Below are 26,002 nucleotides of genomic sequence, written 5' to 3' on the forward strand. Positions count from 1 at the left end.
AAAGATTGTTGTTTGTGCCATTAAAATCCTCACGTGTGAATGCATTTTCTTGTAAAATAAATGGCAAGTTGTTTTACTTCTGTGCAAGTAATGCAATTTAATACAATCGCTGATGTCTTGTCATAAATTTGTACATTTATTTAAATACTGAGGTTTTCTGGAGGAAGACCTAAAGGGTACTAGCTGCTCTAACTCCATGTTTTTCTTCTATTACTTTGCACATGCTTGATAGCTGTTTTAGCTCCCTATCAGTTCCTTTAAGCCAACTCTTAGATATTTTACCCACCTGCTGAATAACAGTGTTCCACACCCACTAACATTATACAGATCCAAGAGAAAGGAGACTGTAACGCAGTCTGAGGTCTAAGCTTTAAATGAACAAGACTCACTTGTACATACACTTTGGCCATGTTTAATACAAACTCTGTCTCTTGCTCTATGGCAGCTGAGAGATGCTCCAGCCTCCCCATGCCCTTAATTGGATAAGTGGAAGAAAATGGGTAGGTGGATTCCAGCCCTTCTTACTCGCAAAGTGTTTTTACAACTGTGATTGCATTGAGGGGACAGTAAGTTGAGAAGGTCTGAAACTACTGTAGATATTACAAGTACGGCAGGTTGTTTCAATCATTACATGACCACTAAAATATACTTGGAAATATTTTTCCAGTTTTGCCACTAGGGGGAGGTGTTGCTCAAAAGATTGTTGCAGCGCATTGGCACTGAAAGTGAGACAAATAATTTAAAGGACCTGGTAGTAAACAAATGTTTATTTTCATATAGCCATATAGAAACAAAGAATAAATAGAAACAATGTATAGCAACAGAAACTTTACAAAAGAGAAATAATGTGATGCTTTTAATAATATTATTGGTAACTGCACTTCAAATGCAACAGATGTCCAATAAATATGTTCTATTATCTACAAAATCAACGTGTGTGCTGAAACTATGCAAGTCTGACCTAAAAAAGCCAGTTAGAGATGACAGACGATGCAATAATGTTTTAAGTTGAAACAAACAAAAAAAACCAAACAAAAAAAAACAGCAAAAACTAAAGTATGCAATCCATTTCTGAAAGCATTTTTCTTCCCTTCACTAAGTGATGGGAAAGACACAAAAAGGTTTTGGGCCAAAGGAAGCACCAAGGACCAGCTGCAGGCCAGTGTGCATCATTGGAAAGCACACACCTGTTAGTAACCATACCCCTGGTGATAGCCATCCTGATAACCGTGTTCGTATCCATGATGATGGTAACCATAGCCACCATATTCGTCTTCAGGGCAGCGCATGCCAAGCCACTGCTGGATGGCCATCTCCTGTCTGCGGAGCTGCATAGAGTCTACCAGGTCATAGATAATGGCCATGGACCACATGGGTGAGGGGTACCAGCACTTAACATTGCCGTCCTTCCCCACCAGCAGCATGGAGAAGTATTCTGGGCTGATTTGGAAGTAGTTTCTCATGTCCTTCACGAGGGTAGCTGAGAGCCCTTCACGCTCCACGGTAGCACTCCCTGGATGGACCAGAGGATCAGGTTAGGAACAACCTATTAAAGAGTGAATTTCACAATAGATGTAGCACATCGACATTTTCCTCTTCCTCTAAACTTATCACACTGAACTCAGATACCAAAAAAGTAGAGACCTTAGCTTTCAGAAAATATATCTGTTCACTATTTTGTATTAAAAATTCTTACCATTGATAGGATAGAGCTCCAAGACTCCGCCCATATCTGGCAACTCTGTGCCAACCAGCTTCAGAATGGCGATGTACCTCAGGCCTGTGTAACCATGGCAACCTTTTTTTGAAAAGACATCAGAATGAGGCAAACAATTTTTAGACAACAGCATGACTTCAAATGAGAACAGCAGTATGCTATCAAAGTTTACCTTGGACTATGACCCTGACTGACATGACCAGACAAAAGTGCAGTTTAAGAGCCTCAGCAAGCAGATTTACAGATGCTGGGAGGAAGTCATACTTGTTTTCTGCAAACAGAACAAAATGTGAAGACACGTACTGAGCAAGCTGCCAACACATCACTGTAATGCACGCCAGAAAAATTAACACTGTTTTTTAAATCTTTTTATCCAGATGTGGAAAAAAAAAGTTGTGTGCATGTGTTTACTGTCAGGTAATCACCGGCACTGGCAGACATTTTCAGAAGTAGGATGCGGCTGGTCCCCAGTGTTACAAAGCCTAGCCCGAGAGCAAGAATGTAGGCTGATGAGCCGGAGCACAGCCTGGGGCACAAGGGCACATGGCTGCGACTGGAAATGGATCCAGCCAAACCTGCTGGAATACATACAAACATGCACGCACACATGTTTATCAGACTTCCCCTTTACATTATGATTATTATACTGCCAAAGAATTTTTTAAAACTGTTGTGTGTGTCTCAGAAAGGTTTTAAAAAGACAACATTCATTCATTCATTTGTTCATTTTCAGGCACAACAAATACCTATATTGAACATAAAATACACAAAACAAAAAACAAAAATTGCCTGAAAAAGGAGTGGGACGAAGAAAACTTATTAAATCCCACCCCTATACTCACTCATCAACAAAAAACAAACAAACAATAAACTTCCCGCAGCTACGCCCATCATTGCATACAGACCCATCAACAGCCCCGGGCACATACAAGCATCTAAGCGGCAGCTCGCAAACAACAATTAGAGCCTTCATAACTGAATACAGAATATATAAATTATAAATTGCATTACCACAGGTAACAGGCAGTAATAACTACAAGTAACAAACACACATACATATACATACATATATATATCTACACACACAAGTACATATATGTACATACATATGCACACTTTTTTATTTTTATTTTTTGGAATCCATACCAGCAATGGTAAGAGGACAGACATTACAGAGCACACTAAAACCCATCATTGAGTATACTGTGACCAGACCAACTGTTTGTAGAGAAATTTAAATCTATGAATATTTTTGCATTGTTTCAATTGTAAACTCAGACTGTTCCAGATTTTCACACCACATACAGACACACAAAAGCCTTTATGGGTTGTTCGAGTTCTGGGTAATTTGAATTCTCCAAAGCCTCTCACATTATAAACCTTTTCTTGAATTTCAAATCTAGTTTGTAAATTTGCCGGTAAAAGTTTAGTAAAAGCTTTATACAAAATTATGGATGTATTGTAATTAACCAGATCCTGGAATTTAAGTAACTTTGCCTGAAGAAAGAATTTGTGAGTATGATCTAGATAACCAGCCTTGTGAATAATACGCAGTGCTCGTTTCTGTACTGCGACTAATGGATTAGTTGTATTTTTATATGTATTTCCCCACACTTCCACACAATATGTAAGATATGGAAGAACCAGGGTACAGTACAGAGTACGAAGTGCATCTTTATCAAGGAATTGTTTCACTTTGTTCAAAACTGCGAGGCTTCTAGAAATTTTGGTTTTTATGTGTCTGACGTGGGGTTTCCATGAAATTTTATTATCAATTACGACTCCCAAAAATTTGTTTTCACTCACATTATCAATTGGTACACCTTCAATGATAATTGGTAATTCTATATTATATTTTAAATTACCAAAAAACATTGCTTTAGTTTTATTTATATTTAATGATAATTTATTTATGTCCATCCATTTTTTTTTTATTAATTTTAGCTCCCTGTTTACGGTCATTACAAGATCAGTATAATTATCGCTACTGAAAAATATGTTGGTGTCATCTGCGAACAGTATGAGTTTAAGTACTTGAGAAACATCAAAAATATCATTTATGTATACATTGAAAAGTTTTGACATTGACAGGATGTAAGTGTGAACTAAAACTTGCAGAAATAATGATCAAATACAAGACACTAAAAACAACACTGCGGGTTAATTTGGTTAAAAGAATATCATTCTAATTATGCTGTGTGAGCCGTTTCGAGATATGTGGTGGCTTTTCCATTAATGGCTCATCTGTGAAACAGCTTATGAGGAGAAACAACTCAGTATAATGCAATACAAAGATGACCGTGTCATTGAGACTATATACCCCTTATCTTGTATATCAATATTCAGTAAGATGACCTTTATATTCCAAGAAATCTATGTATCAGGCAAGCTTTCAGGTCAATTCTTTAAGTAATCCAAGAGTTTTATGTGGATGTTGGCTGTTTTTGTTTATTCTCTGTCAAACTATGACTCAATAAGCACTGTTGCAACAGGGCTCACAGGGATTTTCAGTCTGGTTATTGTGTCATTTGGCATACCATAACATTTTCTTCCAATTTCTCTTCCTTAAGAGTAATTTTTTGACAGCCACCCTCACACTGACACCATTTCTGATGTGGCTTCAGTAAGCAGTATATGGATCAACTGCAAGCCCAGATGCATCTCTCAGGTCCTGTGTCAGGTCTTTGCTGCATTTTTTCACCCTGATTTTTCACACTTCAAAAGCTTCAGGAGCTTTTTGCTCAGTGCAGCATCAGCACCACGGAAATACACGGATACATCCGTAGACTCGAGACAGAATTCACAATGCGTTTTTGGGACTTTCAGGTGTATGGACCAATGTTTTATTTTCTGATCAAACCAGAACACTTTAATGAGCAGCTAGATTTGTCTCGCATTATCTGGCTGAGTTAATGCCAGTTAACATCGAAGCAGCTGGAATCCATAGCTGTGCGTGTTCATGGAGCTGCATTTTCACCTGCTGGACATCACTACCTGACAAGTTTAACTTTCTTCAGAACATTGCAGGGGCCTTATTGCCAGTATTTGTCTCTACATATCTGTGTGAGCATGTGTATCTCTTTATTAACAAACATGCCATATTGGCCCAGTTTATTTTTCTTATCATTGTTGTGAGGAGACCATAAATAGCATTTGTATTTTCTGTTGTACAGTTCATTTGCTGTTATGGATAAAAAGTGTCTTTTTTTGTTTCAAAATAGCTGATAACTATTCACTGATAGCTGCCAACATCTGAGAATAAATATAATTCTATAAAGTTGCTCTATATAGTGTGTAACTGTTAACATAGAGCATTATTAAATTTTTTGCTAATGCAATCATATGGCACATTGACTTCTGAGGAAATTTTAGACGGCACTCGTCATCAGAAAGGTTGCCTACCCCTAGCCTAGAGGAACTGACTCTTCATAAATGAACCGAGTAGGGATCGCTATCCCAGGATGGTCAGTCATACGATGCAAGATTCTCTCAAGCACAGCGCATCAACAGGACTGAACTGCCAGCCATGCAGGAGGAAGATGCAGCAGATCCTCTCTGATCACAGCCACCCCAGCCACAGACCGGCAGGTGGTTCAGGAACATTCAGGGATAATTTCTACCCACAAGCTATCAGACTTCTGAACTGCAGACATTCGGCACACACTCACTACAACTACTGGACTCTACAAACTGTCACTATAAACCAATTTAAATCCTTACTGCACAAGTTTTTGCACAACTGTAAATTCCAAACAAATTCTCTTAATATTAATACTTTAGTATTTTGTTATTTATTATTATTATTAATAAATAAATTTTCTTCTTTAATATAACTGCTCACTTCTATATGTTCATGTAAAGCTGTGGCTACAATGTTTATCTGTACATGACAATAAAACATGAAACTTGAAATTTTACAGTAGTAAGTTTGATAAGATATATTATTTACCGTAGTGAGGGGCTTTGCTGGGTGAAAACCGTTTACGTCTGCTATATTTAACCTGAAATAAAAAGGAACATTAAGCAGATTTGTTTATCAAAAGCAAATGAAAGAATGTTTCACAATGAGGTGTACAATCACAGGAGGTAAACAATACTCACATTTGCACGCTTGGTTGAAGAGTGTATCTGCTTGAGCTCATGATTACTTTCAAGTTCACACTCTAGCAACTGCTTCACCACCTGTAGCTCAGTGAACAGTATCTGACAGTGTTTGCAACCAGGAGCAGGTGTCCTCGGGAGAGGACGTCCCCTCCTTTGCTTTGCTGCATAGTAAGGTGCACTGCTTGGGATTAAAACATCAGGAGATACCCCTGTTGAATGACAAGTAACCTTGCTGCTGGAGATAGAAGGCTGCATAATTGGGATGGTGTGGTCACTGAGAGTGTCACTGGCAGAGAGAGGCTGTAGGTTTGGTCTGGTAGAGTCACCCAGAGCCTCGCTGTCAGAGGGAGGAGCAGGCCGATGGTTCAATGTAGCATGGTCACTGTGAGCCTCGCTGTCAGAGGGAGGAGCAGGCCGATGGTTCAATGTAGCATGGTCACTGGGAGCCTCGCTGTCAGAGGGAGGAGCAGGCCAGTGGATCAGTGTAGCATGGTCACTGTGAGCCTTGCTGGAAGAGGCTATAGCAGAAGCAACCTTTGACCCTTCCTCCAGTGCCCTAAAGATGCCCTCCTCAATTACAGCATCATCCACTTCATCCATGTGTGAGACCATTTGTGGTGTGGGATTTGATGCCCTCAGAAGTGCCAGTTCTTTAGCAACGTGTCTGTCCTTGGCCTTTTGCATGTAAAGTTTAATCATAGGTGTCTGAAAAAATTGGTATTAGATGTGATTAGGGTTAAATTTAAACAGTTTTCTGTGTAACCATATATCAAAACTGTCAGTATTTTACTTATTTGGGCATCCTTCACGTTTTTATCTATGCACACAACATGCTTTCTAGAGCTCGAGGAACATTATATAAATACAGCATACGGACAAAGAAAGAACCACCGTATTCTTCTATAGAAACTGGAAGACTTTCATTTCACCAGAGTAACAAATATGTAAAATGCAAGGTCCTAAATGTAAGTCCCTTTAACATAAACATCTGATTCCAGAGATCAAGGGCTGCCTCACCAACACACAAAAACCACACAGAGACACCACAAAGTCAATAACATACCTGTAATTTGTGGACCTTTTCCAGGTGCTTGTCAAGCCGTTTAAGATGTTTTGACTGACATAAGCGGACTGGACAGTCCAGATTTGTAGAAAAGCTGTAAAAATAGTAAAAAAAAATGCTGAGTAGGATGAAATAGAAATTGGATGTGTAAGATAATTGTATCAAATAAATGCAGTGCTTAGAAAAAATGTGTAGGGACAGTAAATATAAATTTATCTTTCAGAATTTATTAAGACACTTACTGCCGATGAGAAAATTGGCTCAAAAGAGTCAGCTCAGTTTTATTTACAACCTGCTCTGTGACTCTTAGGTGCTGAACAATATCAGCATATACATGTCCACATATGGGACACTTGTGTCCATTTCTGACACAGTGATGCCTTTGAGACTTTGAGGCGACAGCAACCTGTTGCCGTTCCTCTGTCCTCTGCGGCAACTCACTGCTCACGAACGCCCCCTGTACACAAAAAGAAGATGCATACAACTACTAAAAAAGTTTTATTTTTTGTCTTACTCTTACTTAATATTTACAAATGCCAATGAAAATAAATTATCTGCAGTACTGTTAGTAATTCTGACTACTTTTGATTTGACCTTTATATTTCTTTGAATATATATACTGTCTTTGAATTCATCTTGTGTACGAAACCCACTACTACTCCTCCTCATGACCTCACTAAAAATGGACTGGAGCTAACTCACCTCTTCCTTAAACTCATCTTTTCTCAATTGTCTTTAAATTTATCTGGTGGAGGTTTCCCATCATCACTCATTTCTAATCTTCTTCTAAATCTTCTCTTTAATTAATTATTGCCACATTTAATTAATTATTTAATGGTGTATTTAATTAATTCATTATGGCAGTCCTGGTGTTCCATACATATGAGCTGACCATGTGACGTAGAAGAATACAAAGACATATTTTGTTGAATGCATTGAAACTGAGAACAAATTTTACCTTTTCCATGGCCACTTTGTGAATCATTTGTCCCAAATGTTCTGCTTCATCCTTTGAATCGTCTTTAGATTCATCCTGTGTGGGTCTGCTATCATGTGTCCCATCCTCTTCAGATGCTGCCACCATCTGTTTTCAGAGAAGACAACAATATGTTTGGCTCATTTTTGATATATAGATTGTGGAAGCAGTGAAACTGAGGATGAATTTCACATCTCTTTGTGGCATAGGACACCCAGTTTTGTTTTTCATGGCTACCTTAGGAATCCTTTTACGTTCTTGTTCTTCCTCCTCTTCTGAATAGCCTTCAGATTCATCCTGTGTGGGTTTCCAGTCATCTGTCCCATCATCTTCAGATGAGCTCACAGACTGTTATTAGAACAGAAAAATATATATTTTACTCATTTTTCATGGATGTTTGGAAACAAAACACTTACATCTTTAACTGCAGGAGAAGAAACCCTGCTGGATTTTTCCTGCCCACCTTAGGAACCCATTCCCTCGCTTCATCCTCCTCCTCCTCTTCTGGATTGTCTTCTTGTGTGAGTTTCCCCACATCTGTCCTATCATTTTTGTAAAAGATGACCATCTGATTTTAGAAAAGTAAAAGTAAAAAGGTAAAAGATTAGTAATCAGTGAAAACACTAAAACAAGTACAAGAACATACATTACATACTTTTCTCTTGCGCAACTGGTATGTCACTTTTTGTAGATGCTCCACCCCCTTTTTCAAATCCTGTTTAGTTTCTCTTATTGTGGCTCCGGCACTACAGGCAACCTCACCCTGACCTGGGCTCACCATCTGTTTATGGTACAAATTAAATATGTTTTGTTCATGATGGAGTAAATGATTATATATGAAAGAAGTGCAACCAATCAAAACTCTTACCAAGGGAATCAGGGCACACATACCTTGTTACTGCTACACTGGAAGAGCGTTCTGTCTAAAAGCTCCTCTGTTCCTGATGACTGCTGCTCTTCCTTTTCAGATCCTTCACCGTCCTCGTCCTGCACAGATCCTCTGTCCTCTCTCCTTTTCCTTTTATTTGCTGCATATGTTGCAATTGCATTGGTGGTCAGTGCTCGGCTCTGGAGTGTGTCCTCTGCAGGGTCCTCAGCTGTGCAAAGCAATATTACTAAATATGAATAAATGTAAGTGTATAGATAAATGTATAACTTGACTTTCGCTTATTTAAATAACCTTGGTAAAATCTTTTGGCTGTGATGGCATCATGGCACATAAATGTTGCCACTCTAAATGTTACTTATGGCCATTGATCAGTGAGTTTTGGTCAGTGGTTGTTAATCAATGGTCATGAGAATTTGCATAATTAATATTAAGGAACTGACCTCCCAGCCCATTGTTCCTTCAGTGGGCTGGTTTCAGTCATTATGCAAATGTACTGTTTATAAAAGATTGGGGAAACCTGCAGTCAGCTGAGACTGAAGAAGTCACTTGGATGAGTTCAATGGTTCAAAGGTCTTAAAATATAAAACATATGTAATAAAAAATGATCAGAGTGCTAAAACAGAGCTTTTCTCTCTTTTCCTAATTATAAAGTAGTTTTATTCTTAATCTAAGAGAAATCACAATGTAAATCTGATCAATATATTGATAACAAATGCAAAAGTGTTTGAGTAGTACAAATGGCTGTTATAATGACTGAGGTGTGTGTGTGTGTGTGTGTGTGTGTGTGTGTGTGTGTGTGTGTGTGTGTGTGTGTGTGTGTGTGTGTGTAATGAGAGAATAGAATAACAGTGATTCTAATAACAGGCCTCAGAGTGTCTGACCTTGGTGTGTGATGTATAATGTGACACAGTGGAGCTACTAATCTCAAAGAATATCTGGCAAACAAAATGTATGTTTTCATAAAACAAGTTGGATAAAAAGTAAAGAAATAAATGGCAATTAACTGAATTCTAAAAAGCATTTGAATTGAAAATTGGATTATGTTACAATGAATGTTCATGTGAAAATGTCCTAAAGACAAATCTAACTGAAGTAGAATCACATAAACTGAATGAAATGTAGGGGATTACATCCAGATGTGATTCAATGTGAATTCTTTATGTTAAGAATAACAATGAAAATGTAATGAAGCGTTTTACAAGTTTAAACATTTTTAACTGTTTGTCAAATCTTGTCAGATAGATATACATTGATAGATAAGGTGTGAGAAGATGTGACGTCCAGTAGGAGAGGGGGGAGAAAGGGTGAGAAGGTGAAAAAGTGAGGTAAAGAAAAGATTTTTGTCTTCTGCAAGATGAGCAGCCCAAAAGATTGGATCGAAGGGGTTCACAGTTGAAAACCTGTCCAACCTGTGAATTCATTCCTTTTCGTCTGCTCATTGTTGCTGTGTTAGGGGGTTAATTTAGAAGGATTTTAATTTACATCATAATTCCAGTAGATGCCCAGCTGATTGCTCATCCTTCCTCCAACCTCTCTTCACCAAAGAAAAGAACAAACTCAACATTACCTCAGAGCAGCCTAGTTGGATAAGTAGAGTTTAAGTAATCTGATTATTTTTTGGGATTTTTTTTTTTTCCTCTTATGTGCCTGCCCTTAACCTCTAAATTGTGGACACCTTTTATGAAACAATAAAGGTAAAAGTCTTAGTATTATTCTTTATAAGTGCAAATAGCTCTTACACTTTACTCTAGCCATAATATTGAAAATAATCTTTCCAATCATTCCAGAAATAACAAGATCAAAATGTGCAGGGCTCCATCTTAATCCAGAGCTGCACATATTTCACTGCAATGGTGATGTGTTTTTAACCAAGCTCCACATTATTCTTCAATTTAAACTGGACATCAGAGAAACGTAGTCATCAGACAGAAAAGACATGAAATCCATTTCAATGTGTGGATCACAGTGATGTAAAGATCTGTAGGTGCTATGTCTTAACCCAGACATGGAGTCTGTTAATTTTACTTAAGAGGGATTATACAATCTATTTACAGATTTAAGCGTTGCAGTGATCCATACCCAGTGCGGCAGCAATCTTCTGGGGAGCCTCTTCAATTAACAAAGCATGTTTTTCTGCTTGGACAAGTCTGTCTGAAAACAAATGTAAGCACAATCCCTTAGACAGTTTACCTACTTTAATGACATAATGTTAATAAAAGAGGTGGAGATATGTATTATAGACGTACTAGACTTAGATCTCCACACATTCAGCTGGTGCACGACTACTTCACGGCCAACATCTCTGTAACGTGCCCTCAGTTCGACCAAAAGGGCGTTGAACCTTTTTTTTCCAAGTCTGACTTGTGGTGGTGACATGTTTAATATATATTTCATGAAAGCAATAGCATCCATGAGATAAGCTCTCTGAGTTGTTGGTTTAAACCCTTTTGCTTGCAGGTGTGCTAGAAAACTCCAAAGTCAAAAATACAAATTAGTTCATGTGTTAAACTGTATATGCACACATGTATATAGAAACTAATAATCATTCAAATTTAACACTTACTCACGGACTTTTCCATGGTTCCTCAGAAACAGAAGGTCAACGTTTGGAATCGCTGGGTCTGCCATGAATTCCAGAAAATGGATGACATGGGTGGCCCGCTGCTTTGCATTGTCACATATTTTTCTGCTAGGGTTCACACCTTCTGCATGGACCCTAAATTCTTCCACCAGTCTTACTGATGAGGCAAGAATAGACATCATATCAAAGTACATTTGTATAGCACTCATATTTAGACCTCAGGTCTTTTACATCAGGGGGATTTTGTTGACAAAACAAATATTTTTTCAAGCTTCTCAATGCATAAAGAAAACCTCAATGAAGAACAATTCTTAGCCTAGAAGAACTCACTCTTCACAAATTAACTGAGTAAGAATTCCTATTCCAGGATGGTCAGTCATACTATGTAAGATTCTCTCCAGTTAATACATTTTACATAGGGCTGGGCGATATGGCCTAAAATCCATATTGGGGTATAATTTGAAGCACATGCGGTAACGATATATATCGCGATATATTATTTTCTTCTGTATAACGTATTTTCCACACTATAAGGCACACTTAAAATCCTTTAAATTTCTCAAAAATCCAGAGTGTGCCTTATGTATGAATTCTGGTTGTGCTTACTGACCTCGAACCGATTTGGGCGTGCAGAAATCTGTTAAAAAATGTTTTAGTACAACTTTGGTAAGCCGCACTGCTTGATGGATTGTCGGAGCATTACGGCTGCCGTAGTGAGGAGCTTCGCGGAGTAATCTGGGTCCAAAACTCTGTCTGTTTCAGGTCCCAAAGTCAAACGAACACAGAGTTAAAAACTGTCTAAATTCTTTCACCTAAAAATGACATACCATGTTCTGGGAGATTTTTGAAACTAATTAAAATGTACAGCTCTGCTACCACTTCCTACGGAGCCCCGCAAGGGACATGGGAGAAAAAAAATTAAGATTGACTTTTGCGAGATCTCGCAAAACAAACTCGGGATCTCGCAAAAGTTTTAGCTGCATTCTTCGAAGGCTGCCAGCTCGAAGCCGACCGGGAGGTCGAGGCACGATGTGCCGGGAGAGCGGTGTTCCTCCCGGCTGTAGTAGGTCTCGACCTCCTGTTAGCTTCGAGATGGTGGGTGTCAGATCTCCGAAAACGTCTGAGCACATTTGCAAATATATGATGTCTTGTAAACCGAGCAGGTATCTGACGTTTACACAACTACATTCACGCTTCAAAATATCTTAAAAGTGTATTTTGTGACCCAGAAAGAGTAACATTACAACTAAGTAGCTGCCGCCATTGTTGGAATTCAACTTTTGCGAGATCCTGAGTTAGTTTTGCGAGATCTCACAAAAGTCAGTCTTAATTTTTTTCTCCCATGTCCCCTGCTGGGCTCCGTTCTGAAGACAGAAAACTAAACAGCAGTGGCGTTTGCAGGGTTACTGAAGTTGGACTACCTGGTATATAATGTTGTGCTACGTGATTGCCAGCGACACAGCAATGTTAGCATAACATTAGCACAGTGAAGCTGGAGGATGAACACCAGCTTTTGTTTCCACTCAATAAAAGTTAACGTGAGGGATTCTGGTGGTCAGGGACAAATGCAATCGCATAGCAAGATGCTATACACGGGCCAAACTTCAGTCAAGAGAACAACTGAGATTATTCCACAATACAAGGTTAGTTATTAGTACAGGGAGTGCAGAATTATTAGGCAAGTTGTATTTTTGAGGAATAATTTTATTATTGAACAACAACCATGTTCTCAATGAACCCAAAAAACTCATTAATATCAAAGCTGAATGTTGTTGGAAGTAGTTTTTAGTTTTAGCTATTTTAGGGGGATATCTGTGTGTGCAGGTGACTATTACTGTGCATAATTATTAGGCAACTTAACAAAAACAAATATATACCCATTTCAATTATTTATGTTTACCAGTGAAACCAATATAACATCTCCACATTCACAAATATACATTTCTGACATTCAAAAACAAAACAAAAACAAATCAGCGACCAATATAGCCACCTTTCTTTGCAAGGACACTCAAAAGCCTGCCATCCATGGATTCTGTCAGTGTTTTGATCTGTTCACCATCAACATTGCGTGCAGCAGAAACCACAGCCTCCCAGACACTGTTCAGAGAGGTGTACTGTTTTCCCTCCTTGTAAATCTCACATTTGATGATGGACCACAGGTTCTCAATGGGGTTCAGATCAGGTGAACAAGGAGGCCATGTCATTAGTTTTTCTTCTTTTATACCCTTTCTTGCCAGCCACGCTGTGGAGTACTTGGACGCGTGTGATGGAGCATTGTCCTGCATGAAAATCATGTTTTTCTTGAAGGTTGCAGACTTCTTCCTGTACCACTGCTTGAAGAAGGTGTCTTCCAGAAACTGGCAGTAGGACTGGGAGTTGAGCTTGACTCCATCCTCAACCCGAAAAGGCCCCACGAGCTCATCTTTGATGATACCAGCCCAAACCAGTACTCCACCTCCACCTTGCTGGCGTCTGAGTCGGACTGGAGCTCTCTGCCCTTTACCAATCCAGCCACGGGCCCATCCATCTGGCCCATCAAGACTCACTCTCATTTCATCAGTCCATAAAACCTTAGAAAAATCAGTCTTGAGATATTTCTTGGCCCAGTCTTGACGTTTCAGCTTGTGTGTCTTGTTCAGTGGTGGTCGTCTTTCAGCCTTTCTTACCTTGGCTATGTCTCTGAGTATTGCACACCTTGTGCTTTTGGGCACTCCAGTAATGTTGCAGCTCTGAAATATGGCCAAACTGGTGGCAAGTGGCATCTTGGCAGCTGCACGCTTGACCTCGCTTATTTTTCCACACGCTTCTTGCGACCCTGTTGATTATTTTGAATGAAACGCTTGATTGTTCGATGATCACGCTTCAGAAGCTTTGCAATTTTGAGACTGCTGCATCCCTCTGCATCCCCTTCTCATTACAGAGATGCACATCACCTAATATGCTTAGTTGGTAGTAGGCTTTCGAGCCTATACAGCTTGGAGTAAGACAACATGCATGAAGAGGATGATGTGGACAAAATACTCATTTGCCTAATAATTCTGCACTCCCTGTATACTGCAACAAGATGGGAATAGACCAGCTGCGAGAGAATTCAACATTAATGAATCAATGTTACGCAAGTGGAGGAAGCGCAGTTTTTGGCTTTCCCCATATTTCAAAAGTGCTTCATCTCTTTGCTATGACTGTTACCTGGCATAATTTGCAGATGATAATGGTTGTAGCTACGATGCTTTCGACCAAAACAGGCGCAGCTTTATGACATCATCAACATGCACTATCGCGGTAGAGCGGAATAGTCAAAATCTCTATCGTTGGCCAAATTTATATTGTTTCAATCGCCCACCCCTAATTTACAGTAGTAAGTTTGATAAGATATATTATTTACCATAGTGAGGGGCTTTGCTGAGTGAAAACCGTTTCCGTCTGCTATATTTAACCTGAAATAAAAAAAAATCATTAACCAGATTTGTTTATCAATAGTAAATGAAAGAATGTTTCACAATGAGGTGTACAATCACAGGAGGTAAACAATACTCACATTTGCACGCTTGGTTGAAGAGTGTATCTGCTTGAGCTCATGATTCCTTTCAATTTCACACTCTAGCAACTGCTTCACCACCTGTAGCTCAGTGAACAGTATCTGACAGTTTTTGCAACCAGGAGCAGGTGTCCTCGGGAGAGGACGTCCCCTCCATTGCTGTACTGCATAGTAAGGTGCACTGCTTGGGATTAAAACATCAGGAGATACCCCTGTTGAATGACAAGTAACCTTGCTGCTGGAGATAGAAGGAGGCTGCATAATCGGGATGGTGTGGTCACTGAGAGTGTCACTGGCAGAGAGAGGAGGCTGTAGGTTTGGTCTGGTAGAGTCACCCAGAGCCTTGCTGTCAGAGGGAGGAGCAGGCCGATGGTTCAGTATAGCATGGTCACTGGGAGCCTTGCTGGAAGAGGCTATAGGGGATGCAACCTTGGACCTTGCCTCCAGTGCCCTAAAGATGCCCTCCTCAATCACTGTATAATCCACTTCACCCACATGTGAGACCATTTGCGGTGTGGGATTTGATACCCTCAGAAGTGCAAGTTCCTTAGCAACGCATCTGTCCTTGGCCTTTTGCATGTAAAGTTTAATCATAGGTTTCTGAAAAAGTTAGCATTAGAAAGGATTAAGATTAGATTTTAATTAATTGGGCATCCTTCATGTTTTTATCTATGCACACAACATGCTTTCTAGAGCTCGAGGAACATTATATAAATACAGCATACGGACAAAGAAAGAACCACCGTATTCTTCTATGGAAACTGGAAGACTTTCATTTCACCAGAGTAACAAATATGTAAAATGCAAGGTGCTAAATGTAAGTCCCTTTAACATAAACATCTGATTCCAGAGATCAAGGGCTGCCTCACCAACACACAAAAACCACACAGAGACACCACAAAGTCAATAACATACCTGTAATTTGTGGACCTTTTCCAGGTGCTTATCAAGCCGATTAAGATGTTTTGACTGACATAAGCGGACTGGACAGTCCAGATTTGTAGAAAAGCTGTAAAAATAGTCAAAATAAAATGCTGAGTAGGATGAAATAGAAATTGGGTGTATATAAAAGTTAGCAATTAAATAAATGCAGTGATTCGAAAACATGTAAATTTAGTCTCTTTCAGAATTTATTAAGACACTTACTGCCGATGAGAAAATTGGCTCAAAAGAAGCAGCTCAATTTCATTTACCACCTTCTCTGTGACTCTTAGGTGCTGAACAATATCAGCATATACATGTCCACATATGGGACACTTGTGTCCATTTCTGACATAGTGATGCCTTTGAGACTTTGAGGCGACAGCAACCTGTTGCCGTTCCTCTGTCCTCTGTGGCAACTCACTGCTCACGAACGCCCCCTGTACACAAAAAGAAGACGCATACAACTACTAAAAAAGTTTTATTTTTTGTCTTACTCTTACTTAATATTTACAAATGCCAATGAAAATAAATTATCTGCAGTACTGTTAGTAATTCTGACTACTTTTGATTTGACCTTTATATTTCTTTGAATATATATACTGTCTTTGAATTCATCATGAGTACGTTTCCCACTACTACTCCTCCTCATGACCTCACTAAACAACATCTTCAACATCTGCCAGAAAATGCTCTGGATTTTATACGAGTCTGTTGTGGCCAGTGCGATCCTCTATGCTGTTGCATGCTGGGGGAGCAGGCTGAGGGTAGCAGAGGCCAACAGACTTGATAAACTGATCCGTGAGGCCAGTAATGTTGTGGGGATGGAGCTGGACTCTCTCAAGGTGGTGTCGGAGAGGCGGATGTTGTCCAAAATAAAGACAATGTTGGATAACACCTCCCACCCACTCCATGACATGCTGCTCAGTCACAGGAGCACATTCAGTGAGAGACTGAGAGTACCGAAAAGCACCACTGAACGACACAGGAAATCTTTCCTGCCTGTGGCCATCTCCCTGTACAACGCATCCACTTAACACACTGGTTACTGCTACAACTACACATGTTTCTTTTTCAGCTATTTATTAATAAGTGACTCATGTACTGGAACAAAAAAATAATTTCCACCAGGCATCAATAAAGTATTCTGATTCTGAAAAAATGGACTGGAGCTAACTCACTTCTTCCTTAAACTCATCTTTTCTGAATTGTCTTTGAATTTATCTGGTGGAGGTTTCCCATCATCTATTCCATCCTCTTCAAATGAGCTGAGTTCTTCTTCTTCTTCTGGCTCCTCCCTTTAGGGGTCACTACAGTGGATCATCTGCCTCCATCTTATTCTATCCATAGCCGCCTCCTCCATCAAACCAACCCTATCTATATCCTCCATCACTACATCCACGAACTTCTTCTAAGGGCTTGCTCTCTCTCTCCTGCCTGGCAGCTCCATATGGAACAATATATTCACTATGCCTCTTCTACATATGTCCAAATCATGTCAGCTTTGCCTCTCTAACTTTGTGTCCAAACCGCTCAACATGAGCTGTCTCTCTAATGCACTCATTTCTAATCTTCTCCATTCTGGTCACTCCCAAACAAAATCTTAGCATCTTGAGCCCTGCCATCCCCTGCCTGGCCTTTTGCACTGCTTGTTGCTTTGGATGCTTGACTCCAGCTATTTAAACTCATGTACCTTCAATACCTTTACTCCTTGCATATTTCATATGAGCTGACCATCTGACGCAGAAGAATACAAAGACATATTTTGTTGAATGCATTGAAACTGAGAACAAATTTTACCTTTTCCATGGCCACCTTGTGAATCATTTGTCCCAAATGTTCTGCTTCATCCTTTGAATCATCTTTAGATTCATCCTGTGTGGGTCTGCTATCATGTGTCCCATCCTCTTCAGATGCTGCCGCCATCTGTTTTCAGAGAAGACAACAATATGTTTGGCTAATTTTTGATAGATAGATTGTGGAAGCAGTGAAACTGAGGATGAATTTCACATCTCTTTGTGGCATAGGACACCCAGTTTTGTTTTTCATGGCTACCTTAGGAATCCTTTTACGTTCTTGTTCTTCCTCCTCTTCTGAATAGCCTTCAGATTCATCCTGTGTGGGTTTCCAGTCATCTGTCCCATCATCTTCAGATGAGCTCACAGACTGTTATTAGAGCAGAAAAATATATATTTTGCTCATTTTCCATGGATGTGTGAAAACAACATATTTACAGAAACTTAGCTGGATTTTTCTTGCCCACCTTAGGAACCCATTCTCTTGCTTCACTCTCCTCCACACCTGTCCTATCGCTTTTAGAAAAGATCACCATCTGTTTTTAGAAAAGTAACAAAACAAAACATAGAAAATAAAATAATTTCCAACAGTGCATTTTGAGATCTAAGCATCCCAGAAACTGCACAGACATATGTCAGACATAACTTAAAACCACCAGTATAGGTTCATCAAGGCCCTGAGGGGAAAAACTACGTTTCCCACAAAATATTATGTTACTTCCGGTTTTGGCAGGTAATGGCAGACATGCATCCTTTTTTTTTTTTTTTTTTTAATTTTGTTTTTAAAATTTTGGTCGCCAACGGAGAGTGTTTGGTAGCGCTGTCCTCAGAAAACACCGTTTGTACTGTTTCGAATCATAACTCTGGTTTTACGTGGCCTATTAACACAATTAAGAGAATATCATTTGAAGTCCGCACTTTCAACACAAGTTGAAATGGAGACTGGGGCTGTGTCCCAATTCAGAGACCGCACGCTTGAAGTACGCATTTTGAGTGCGATTACGTCACCGCCACGTGACGACTGTCCCAACTCGAAGCGTACTTCAAATGCGCCGTCGATTTCCCCAAATATCAAGCGTGGTCCGGTGCACGCTTCGTGGTCCCATATATCCCACAATTCATAGCGCGGCGGTGGGTGTGGATAATTTTGCTGCAAAATCCACATAAAATGTAATAAATAAATCATATAATACAAAAATCAACTATTCACATTTCAACTTTTAACTATTTAAATTTTCAGCTTTTTCCTTTTACAAATTTAAAGTGAAAACAACACAAAACACTGCAAACCACAACACAATTAAATATAAATTATAATATGAAAACAAAAAGAACATGTATATTCTCTGTCATATGGGCCCGCATGAATAAACTTTCTGAATCCTTTATCATCTGCAACCGAAAATAGTTGTGGATGATTACTATACCTTTCTATCCACTGCGGTCAAGTGAGCCCTCACTTACGAAGTCGCAGTCAAGCTAGCCGCCCCGCCAGCCGCACCGAAAATGTGGTTGCACTACTCTTACGTATATTACGGTATGGGTGAAGACCGGCTTAGAAACGCAGTGTTTTGTGTCCTGACACTATTTTACTTCACAATCCACTCCCATTTTTAGTGTATCTCCACTTTCCCCCCTGTGATCCACAGCCCAAATTACTGTATGATTCAGAGAAAATTAACAATAAAATTTACCCAATTTACTCAACTATACTTTTAATGTCCTCATCTTTGAGCTCAGATTACAGGAAAACTATAAGAGGTGACGCAGATATTTCACTGGATTATGACTCTGGGTGACCCCCACTCTGCACCCTGTGATCCACAGCCAAAATTACTGTATGGATTTTGAGAAAATTCATAGCAAAATCTTCCCATTATGCTTTACTGTACTCCACATATTGACATCTTTGAGCTCTGATTACAGGAAAACTGTAAGAGGTGACACAGATATTTCACTGGATTCTGACTCTGGGGGACCCCCACTCTGCACCCTGTGATCCACAGCCAAAATTACTGTACGGTTTTTGAGAAAATTGATAGTAAACTTTGCACAATTTACTGTACTATACTCTATATATTCTCATCTTTGAGCTTAGATTACAGGAAAACCATAAGAGGTGACGCAGATATTTCACTGGATTATGAATCTAGGCTGTCTCCACTCTGCACCCTGTGATCCACAGCAAAAATTACTGTATGGATTTTGAGAAAATTGATAGTAAAATCTTCCCACTTTGCTTCACTGTACTCTACATATTGACATCTTTGAGTTCCGATTACAGGAAAACTGTAAGAGGTGACGCAGATATTTCACTGGATTCTGACTCTAGGCTGTCTCCACTCTGCACCCTGTGATCCACAGCCAAAATTACTGTACAGTTTTTGAGAAAATTGACAGTAAAATCTTCCCATTTTGCTTTACTGTACTCTACATATTGACATCTTTGAGTTCCGATTACAGGAAAACTGTAAGAGGTGACGCAGATATCTCACTGGATTATGACTCTAGGCTGTCGCCACTCTTCACCCTGTGATCCACAGAAAAAATTACTGTACGGTTTTTGAGAAAATTGATAGTAAACCTTTCACAATTTACTCTACTGTACTTTTAATATTCTCATCTTTGACCTCAGATTACAGGAAAACTATAAGAGGTGACGCAGATATCTCACTGGATTATGACTCTGGGTGACCCCCACTCTGCACCCTGTGATCCACAGCCAAAATTACTGTACGGATTTCTGATAAAATTAAATCCTATTCCATTACCAAACCAAATGAGTTCATTGAAGTATTTGCTTAACTACAAGAAATGTCTTTCCACACACAATTTAAATTTTTCAAAATGTCATTCACACACCACCTCAAGTATCAACTTCAGTTTTAGACATTATTTATTCAGTGCTTAATCACAACAATAGTCAACTTAAGGCACTTACATAATAAGTTAAACCTTACAATAATACATACAGAGAAAAACCCAACAATCATATGACCCCCTATGAGCAACAGTGGGAAGGAAAAACTCCCTTTTAACAGGAAGAAACCTCTGGCAGAACCAGGCTCAGGGAGGGGCGGCCATCTGCCTCAACCGGTCAGGGTGAGAAATTACATTTCTCAGATTACTGATTTCTCATATTACTACTACACAGTTTAGATACACTCAACAAAAATATAAACGCAACACCTTTGTTACTGCTCCCATTCCCCATGGGATGGACGTAGAGACCGAAAATTCATTCCAGATACACAATATAACCATCCCTCCCAAACAGTGGTCACAAATCAGTCCAAATGTGTGGTAGTGGGCACATCTGCCATATTGAGATAATCCATCCCACCTCACAGGTGTGCCACATCAGGATGCTGATCTGACATCATGAGTAGTGCACAGGTGTACCTCAGACTGCCCACAACAAAAGGCCACCCTGGAATGTGCAGTTTTGTCTCACAGCAAAATGCCACAGATGCCACAAGCAATGAGGGAGCGTGCAATTGGCATGCTGACAGCAGGAATGTCAACCAGATCTGTCGCCCGTGCATTGAATGTTCATTTCTCAACCATAAGCCGTCTCCACAGGCGTTTCAGAGAATATGGCAGCACATCCAACCGGCCTCACAACCGCAGACCTCGTGTAACCACACCAGCCCAGGACCTCCACATCCAGCAGGTTCACCTCCAAGATCGTCTGAGACCAGCCACCCAGACAGCTGCTGGAACAATTGGTTTGCACAACCAAACAATTTCTGCACAAACTGTCAGAAACCGTCTCAGGGAAGCTCAACTGCATGCCCGTCGTCCTCATCGGGGTCTTGACCTGACTCCAGCTCGTCGCCGTAACAGACTTGTGTGGGCAAATGCTCACATTCGATGGCGTCTGGCACGTTGGAGAGGTGTGCGCTTCACGGATGAATCATGGTTCACATTGTTCAGGGCAGATGGCAGCTGAGAATGTCCCAGTTCTTGCATGGCCAGCATACTCACCGGACATGTCACCCATTGAGCATGTTCGGGATGTGCTTGACCGGCGTATACGACAGCGTGTACCAGTTCCCACGAATATCCAACAACCTCGCACAACCATTGAAGTGGAGTGGACCAACATTCCACAGGCCACAATTGACAATCTGATAGACTCCATGCGACGATGTGTTGCACTGCATGAGGCAAATGGTGGTCACACCAGATACTGACCGGTTCTGGGTCCCCAGACCCCCAATAGCGCAAAAAACTGCACATTCCAGGGTGGCCTTTTGTTGTGGGCAGTCTGAGGTACACCTGTGCACTACTCATGATGTCAGATCAGCATCCTGATGTGGCACACCTGTGAGGTGGGATGGATTATCTCAATATGGCAGATGTGCCCACTACCACACATTTGGACTGATTTGTGACCACTGTTTGGGAGGGATGGTTATATTGTGTATCTGGAATGAATTTTCGGTCTCTACGTCCATCCCATGGGGAATGGGAGCAGTAACAAAGGTGTTGCGTTTATATTTTTGTTGAGTGTATCTAAACTGTGTAGTAGTAATATGAGAAATCAGTAATCTGAGAAATGTAATTTCTCACCCTGACCGGTTGAGGCAGATGGCCGCCCCTCCCTGAGCCTGGTTCTGCCAGAGGTTTCTTCCTGTTAAAAGGGAGTTTTTCCTTCCCACTGTTGCTCATAGGGGGTCATATGATTGTTGGGTTTTTCTCTGTATGTATTATTGTAAGGTTTAACTTATTATGTAAGTGCCTTAAGTTGACTATTGTTGTGATTAAGCACTGAATAAATAATGTCTAAAACTGAAGTTGATACTTGAGGTGGTGTGTGAATGACATTTTGAAAAATTTAAATTGTGTGTGGAAAGACATTTCTTGTAGTTAAGCAAATACTTCAATGAACTCATTTTGTTTGGTAATGGAATAGGATTTAATTTTATCAGAAATCCGTACAGTAATTTTGGCTGTGGATCACAGGGTGCAGAGTGGGGGTCACCCAGAGTCATAATCCAGTGAGATATCTGCGTCACCTCTTATAGTTTTCCTGTAATCTGAGGTCAAAGATGAGAATATTAAAAGTACAGTAGAGTAAATTGTGCAAAGTTTACTATCAATTTTCTAAAAATCCGTACAGTAATTTGGGCTGTGGATCACAGGGTGCAGAGTGGGGGTCACCCAGAGTCATAATCCAGTGAGATATCTGTGTCACCTCTTATAGTTTTCCTGTAATCTGAGCTCAAAGATGAGAATATATAGAGTACAGTAGAGTAAATTGTGCAAAGTTTACTATCAATTTTCTCAAAAACCGTACAGTAATTTTGGCTGTGGATCACAGGGTGAAGAGTGGCGACAGCCTAGAGTCAGAATCCAGTGAAATATCTGCGTCACCTCTTACAGTTTTCCTGTAATCGGAACTCAAAGATGTCAATATGTAGAGTACAGTAAAGCAAAATGGGAAGATTTTACTATCAATTTTCTCAAAAACTGTACAGTAATTTTGGCTGTGGATCACAGGGTGCAGAGTGGAGACAGCCTAGAGTCAGAATCCAGTGAAATATCTGCGTCACCTCTTACAGTTTTCCTGTAATCGGAACTCAAAGATGTCAATATGTAGAGTACAGTGAAGCAAAATGGGAAGATTTTACTATCAATTTTCTCAAAATCCATACAGTAATTTTTGCTGTGGATCACAGGGTGCAGAGTGGGGGTCACCCAGAGTCATAATCCAGTGAAATATCTGCGTCACCTCTTATGGTTTTCCTGTAATCTGAGGTTAAAGACGAGGATATTAAAAGTACAGTAGAGTAAATTGTGCAAAGTTTACTATCAATTTTCTCAAAAACCGTACAGTAATTTTGGCTGTGGATCACAGGGTGAAGAGTGGGGGTCACCCAGAGTCATAATCCAGTGAGATATCTGCGTCACCTCTTACAGTTTTCCTGTAATCTAAGCTCAAAGATGAGAATATATAGAGTACAGTAGAGTAAATTGTGCAAAGTTTACTATCAATTTTCTCAAAATCCGTACAGTAATTTTGGCTGTGGATCACAGGGTGAAGAGTGGAGATGGCCTAGATTCATAATCCAGTGAAATATCTGCGTCACCTCTTATAGTTTTCCTGTAATCGGAGCTCAAAGATGTCAATATGTAGAGTACAGTAAAGCAAAATGGGAAGATTTTACCATGAATTTTCTCAAAAACTGTACAGTAATTTTGGCTGTGGATGACAGGGTGAAGAGTGGCGACAGCCTAGATTCAGAATCCAGTGAAATATCTGCGTCACCTCTTATAGTTTTCCTGTAATCTGAGCTCAAAGATGTCAATATGTAGAGTACAGTAAAGCAAAATGGGAAGATTTTACTATCAATTTTCTCAAAAACCGTACAGTAATTTTTGCTGTGGATCACAGGGTGCAGAGTGGGGGTCACCCAGAGTCATAATCCAGTGAGATATCTGCGTCACCTCTTACAGTTTTCCTGTAATCTGAGCTCAAAGATGAGGACATTAAAAGTATAGTTGAGTAAATTGGGTAAATTTTATTGTTAATTTTCTCTGAATCATACAGTAATTTGGGCTGTGGATCACAGGGGTGAAAGTGGAGATTAACCAAAACTGGGAGTGGATTGTGAAGTAAAATAGTGTCAGGACAGAAAACACTGCGTTTCTAAGCCAGTCGGCACCTATACCGTAATATGCGTAAGAGTAGTGCAACAACATTTTAGGTGCGGCTGGCGGGGCGGCTAGCTTGACTGCGACTTCGTAAGTGAGGGCTCTGTCACTACCCGATCCGTACCGGAAACCCGATCGGTACCCCGCATGCGCAAATCTTACGTCACTTCCTCTCTTTGCCAACATTGCGACATTCAATATATTTGAATGGTACGGTTAGCGCCCAGTTAGCTCCTAGCATTTCTCAACAGCTCTGCCTCCTTTTCGACTGCCCGGGACATTTAAACAATGGATAATCCGTATACAAAGAAATTCATGCTTTTCTCCTCAACAGAGAGCGTCCCCCGATTGAGCAACAGCGCCGTAAAATAAGAAGAATGGCGCCTAATTACAGAGTTAATAATGCAGACTTTGTAATATCTCACGTGTAGATTCATCAGCCAGATTAAGTGTTTACTGACAATTGACAGTGATAGCGGACATCATCATCACTATTCCAACAATCCTCTCCTCACAGACAAGCATAAACACACTCGACTATCGCTAAATCAGATTTAACACACGTTTGTAATGACGATAATTCAGTTTATAATAGGGTTTATTCGCTCGGTCAGCAGGTGGCGGTATCCTCGTACACTGGGGAGTAAACTGCCATTAAACGAACAGAAGAAGAAGAAAACATCTGCACATGCGCGGTACAGATCGGGTAGACCCGATTTGTACGGTCAGACTTTACACATGCGCAGTAAGGATCGGAGAGTCCTGATCTGTAACTTTCTTTTTATTTTTCGTTTTTGTCTACATCGTACTGAAATGCTTCATTATTGCAAACATTTTAAGATATACTTGTTATTCTTAACATTTTAACAGATACGCTGACCCATAACTATCGTAAAACGCTACGACCGGAAGTAAAAACCTTTCGCGCATGCGGGGTACCGATCGGGTTTCCGGTACGGATCGGGTAGTGACAGGCTCACTTGACCGCAGTTTCTATCCCTGGCTCTCTTTCTCTCTCTCCCCCTCTGGCTGTTCCTGTGCTACTGAGAGTAACTACCGCCCCTCCCCCCCTCTGCCCACGTGCAGAGTGAAGCGGAAAAAACGTGCGGGAGAGAGAGAGAGAGAGAGCGAGAGAGAGAGAGAAAGAGAAAAAAACCCGCGTGACGGCTCGCGATAAGGAGCCGGCTCCCGTCGTTCACGTCAAAGAGACGGCTCTAAGAGCCATTTCGTTCGCGAACGACCCATCACTAACACACACACACAACAGCAGCCCCTCTCGCTTGGTTTTTGCATTTGCGCTCGCTAACAACGTGTTGCTGGCGCTCTCAACATTTCTGCCCGTGCGCGCTCAACTCTTTCTCTACACCGTTATATTTGTGCCACAAAAACAGCCAGACAGGACAGGGTTAAAAAAAAAACCCAACCATAAACAAGCAAACGAAAAAAACCCGACAAGGTACCTGTTTGTACTCATGTAACTTTTGAAAGTTAGCTTCATACCTGAGAGCTGGTACCTTCAAACTCTTTCTTCTTTCTTTCTTTCTTTCTGACAGTCGTATTGGCGGTTGGCAAACAATTGAAAGGTGCATTTACCTTCAAATTCATCATCCATGGTGCTTCGAAACTCTCACTAGAACAATCTGCTGCTGTACTCATGATCACATGACATAGATGATTCTGATTGGCTGCTCAAATGCTCATTAGGGGCGGAACATTTTTATAACATTAGTTACCATAGGGCATTGGAGCGTGAT

General features: G+C 40.3%; 1 protein-coding gene across 2 annotated transcripts; it reads right to left on the reverse strand.

Annotated features, from left to right (window-relative positions):
- Positions 1 to 752: 752 nt before the first annotated feature.
- Positions 753 to 25,902, reverse strand: LOC146662973 (uncharacterized). Of its 2 annotated transcripts, none has more exons than XM_085415533.1 (24): positions 25,749 to 25,902; positions 18,056 to 18,124; positions 17,848 to 17,958; positions 17,593 to 17,718; positions 16,018 to 16,232; positions 15,787 to 15,880; positions 14,872 to 15,471; positions 14,719 to 14,770; positions 11,313 to 11,487; positions 10,996 to 11,219; positions 10,829 to 10,900; positions 8,752 to 8,957; positions 8,516 to 8,641; positions 8,324 to 8,428; positions 8,098 to 8,208; positions 7,843 to 7,968; positions 7,127 to 7,341; positions 6,885 to 6,978; positions 5,819 to 6,526; positions 5,667 to 5,718; positions 2,143 to 2,292; positions 1,890 to 1,988; positions 1,697 to 1,798; positions 753 to 1,513 (listed from the first exon to the last, which is right to left on the reverse strand). In XM_085415533.1, the coding sequence occupies exons 1-24, from the start codon at positions 25,854 to 25,856 to the stop codon at positions 1,191 to 1,193; spliced, it is 4,263 nt and encodes a 1,420-aa protein (XP_085271659.1). In that variant the 5' UTR covers positions 25,857 to 25,902; the 3' UTR covers positions 753 to 1,190. The 2 variants fall into 2 exon arrangements, with proteins under 2 accessions (XP_085271659.1, XP_085271658.1); XM_085415532.1 differs by having other exon boundaries at positions 2,143 to 2,295.
- Between the last annotated feature and the right edge of the window lie 100 nt (positions 25,903 to 26,002).

Source organism: Rhamphochromis longiceps, linkage group LG8 (genome assembly GCF_057381845.1).
Source record: "Rhamphochromis longiceps isolate RC_006_pf linkage group LG8, R_longiceps_female_GT1.1, whole genome shotgun sequence".
NCBI lineage: Eukaryota > Metazoa > Chordata > Actinopteri > Cichliformes > Cichlidae > Rhamphochromis > Rhamphochromis longiceps.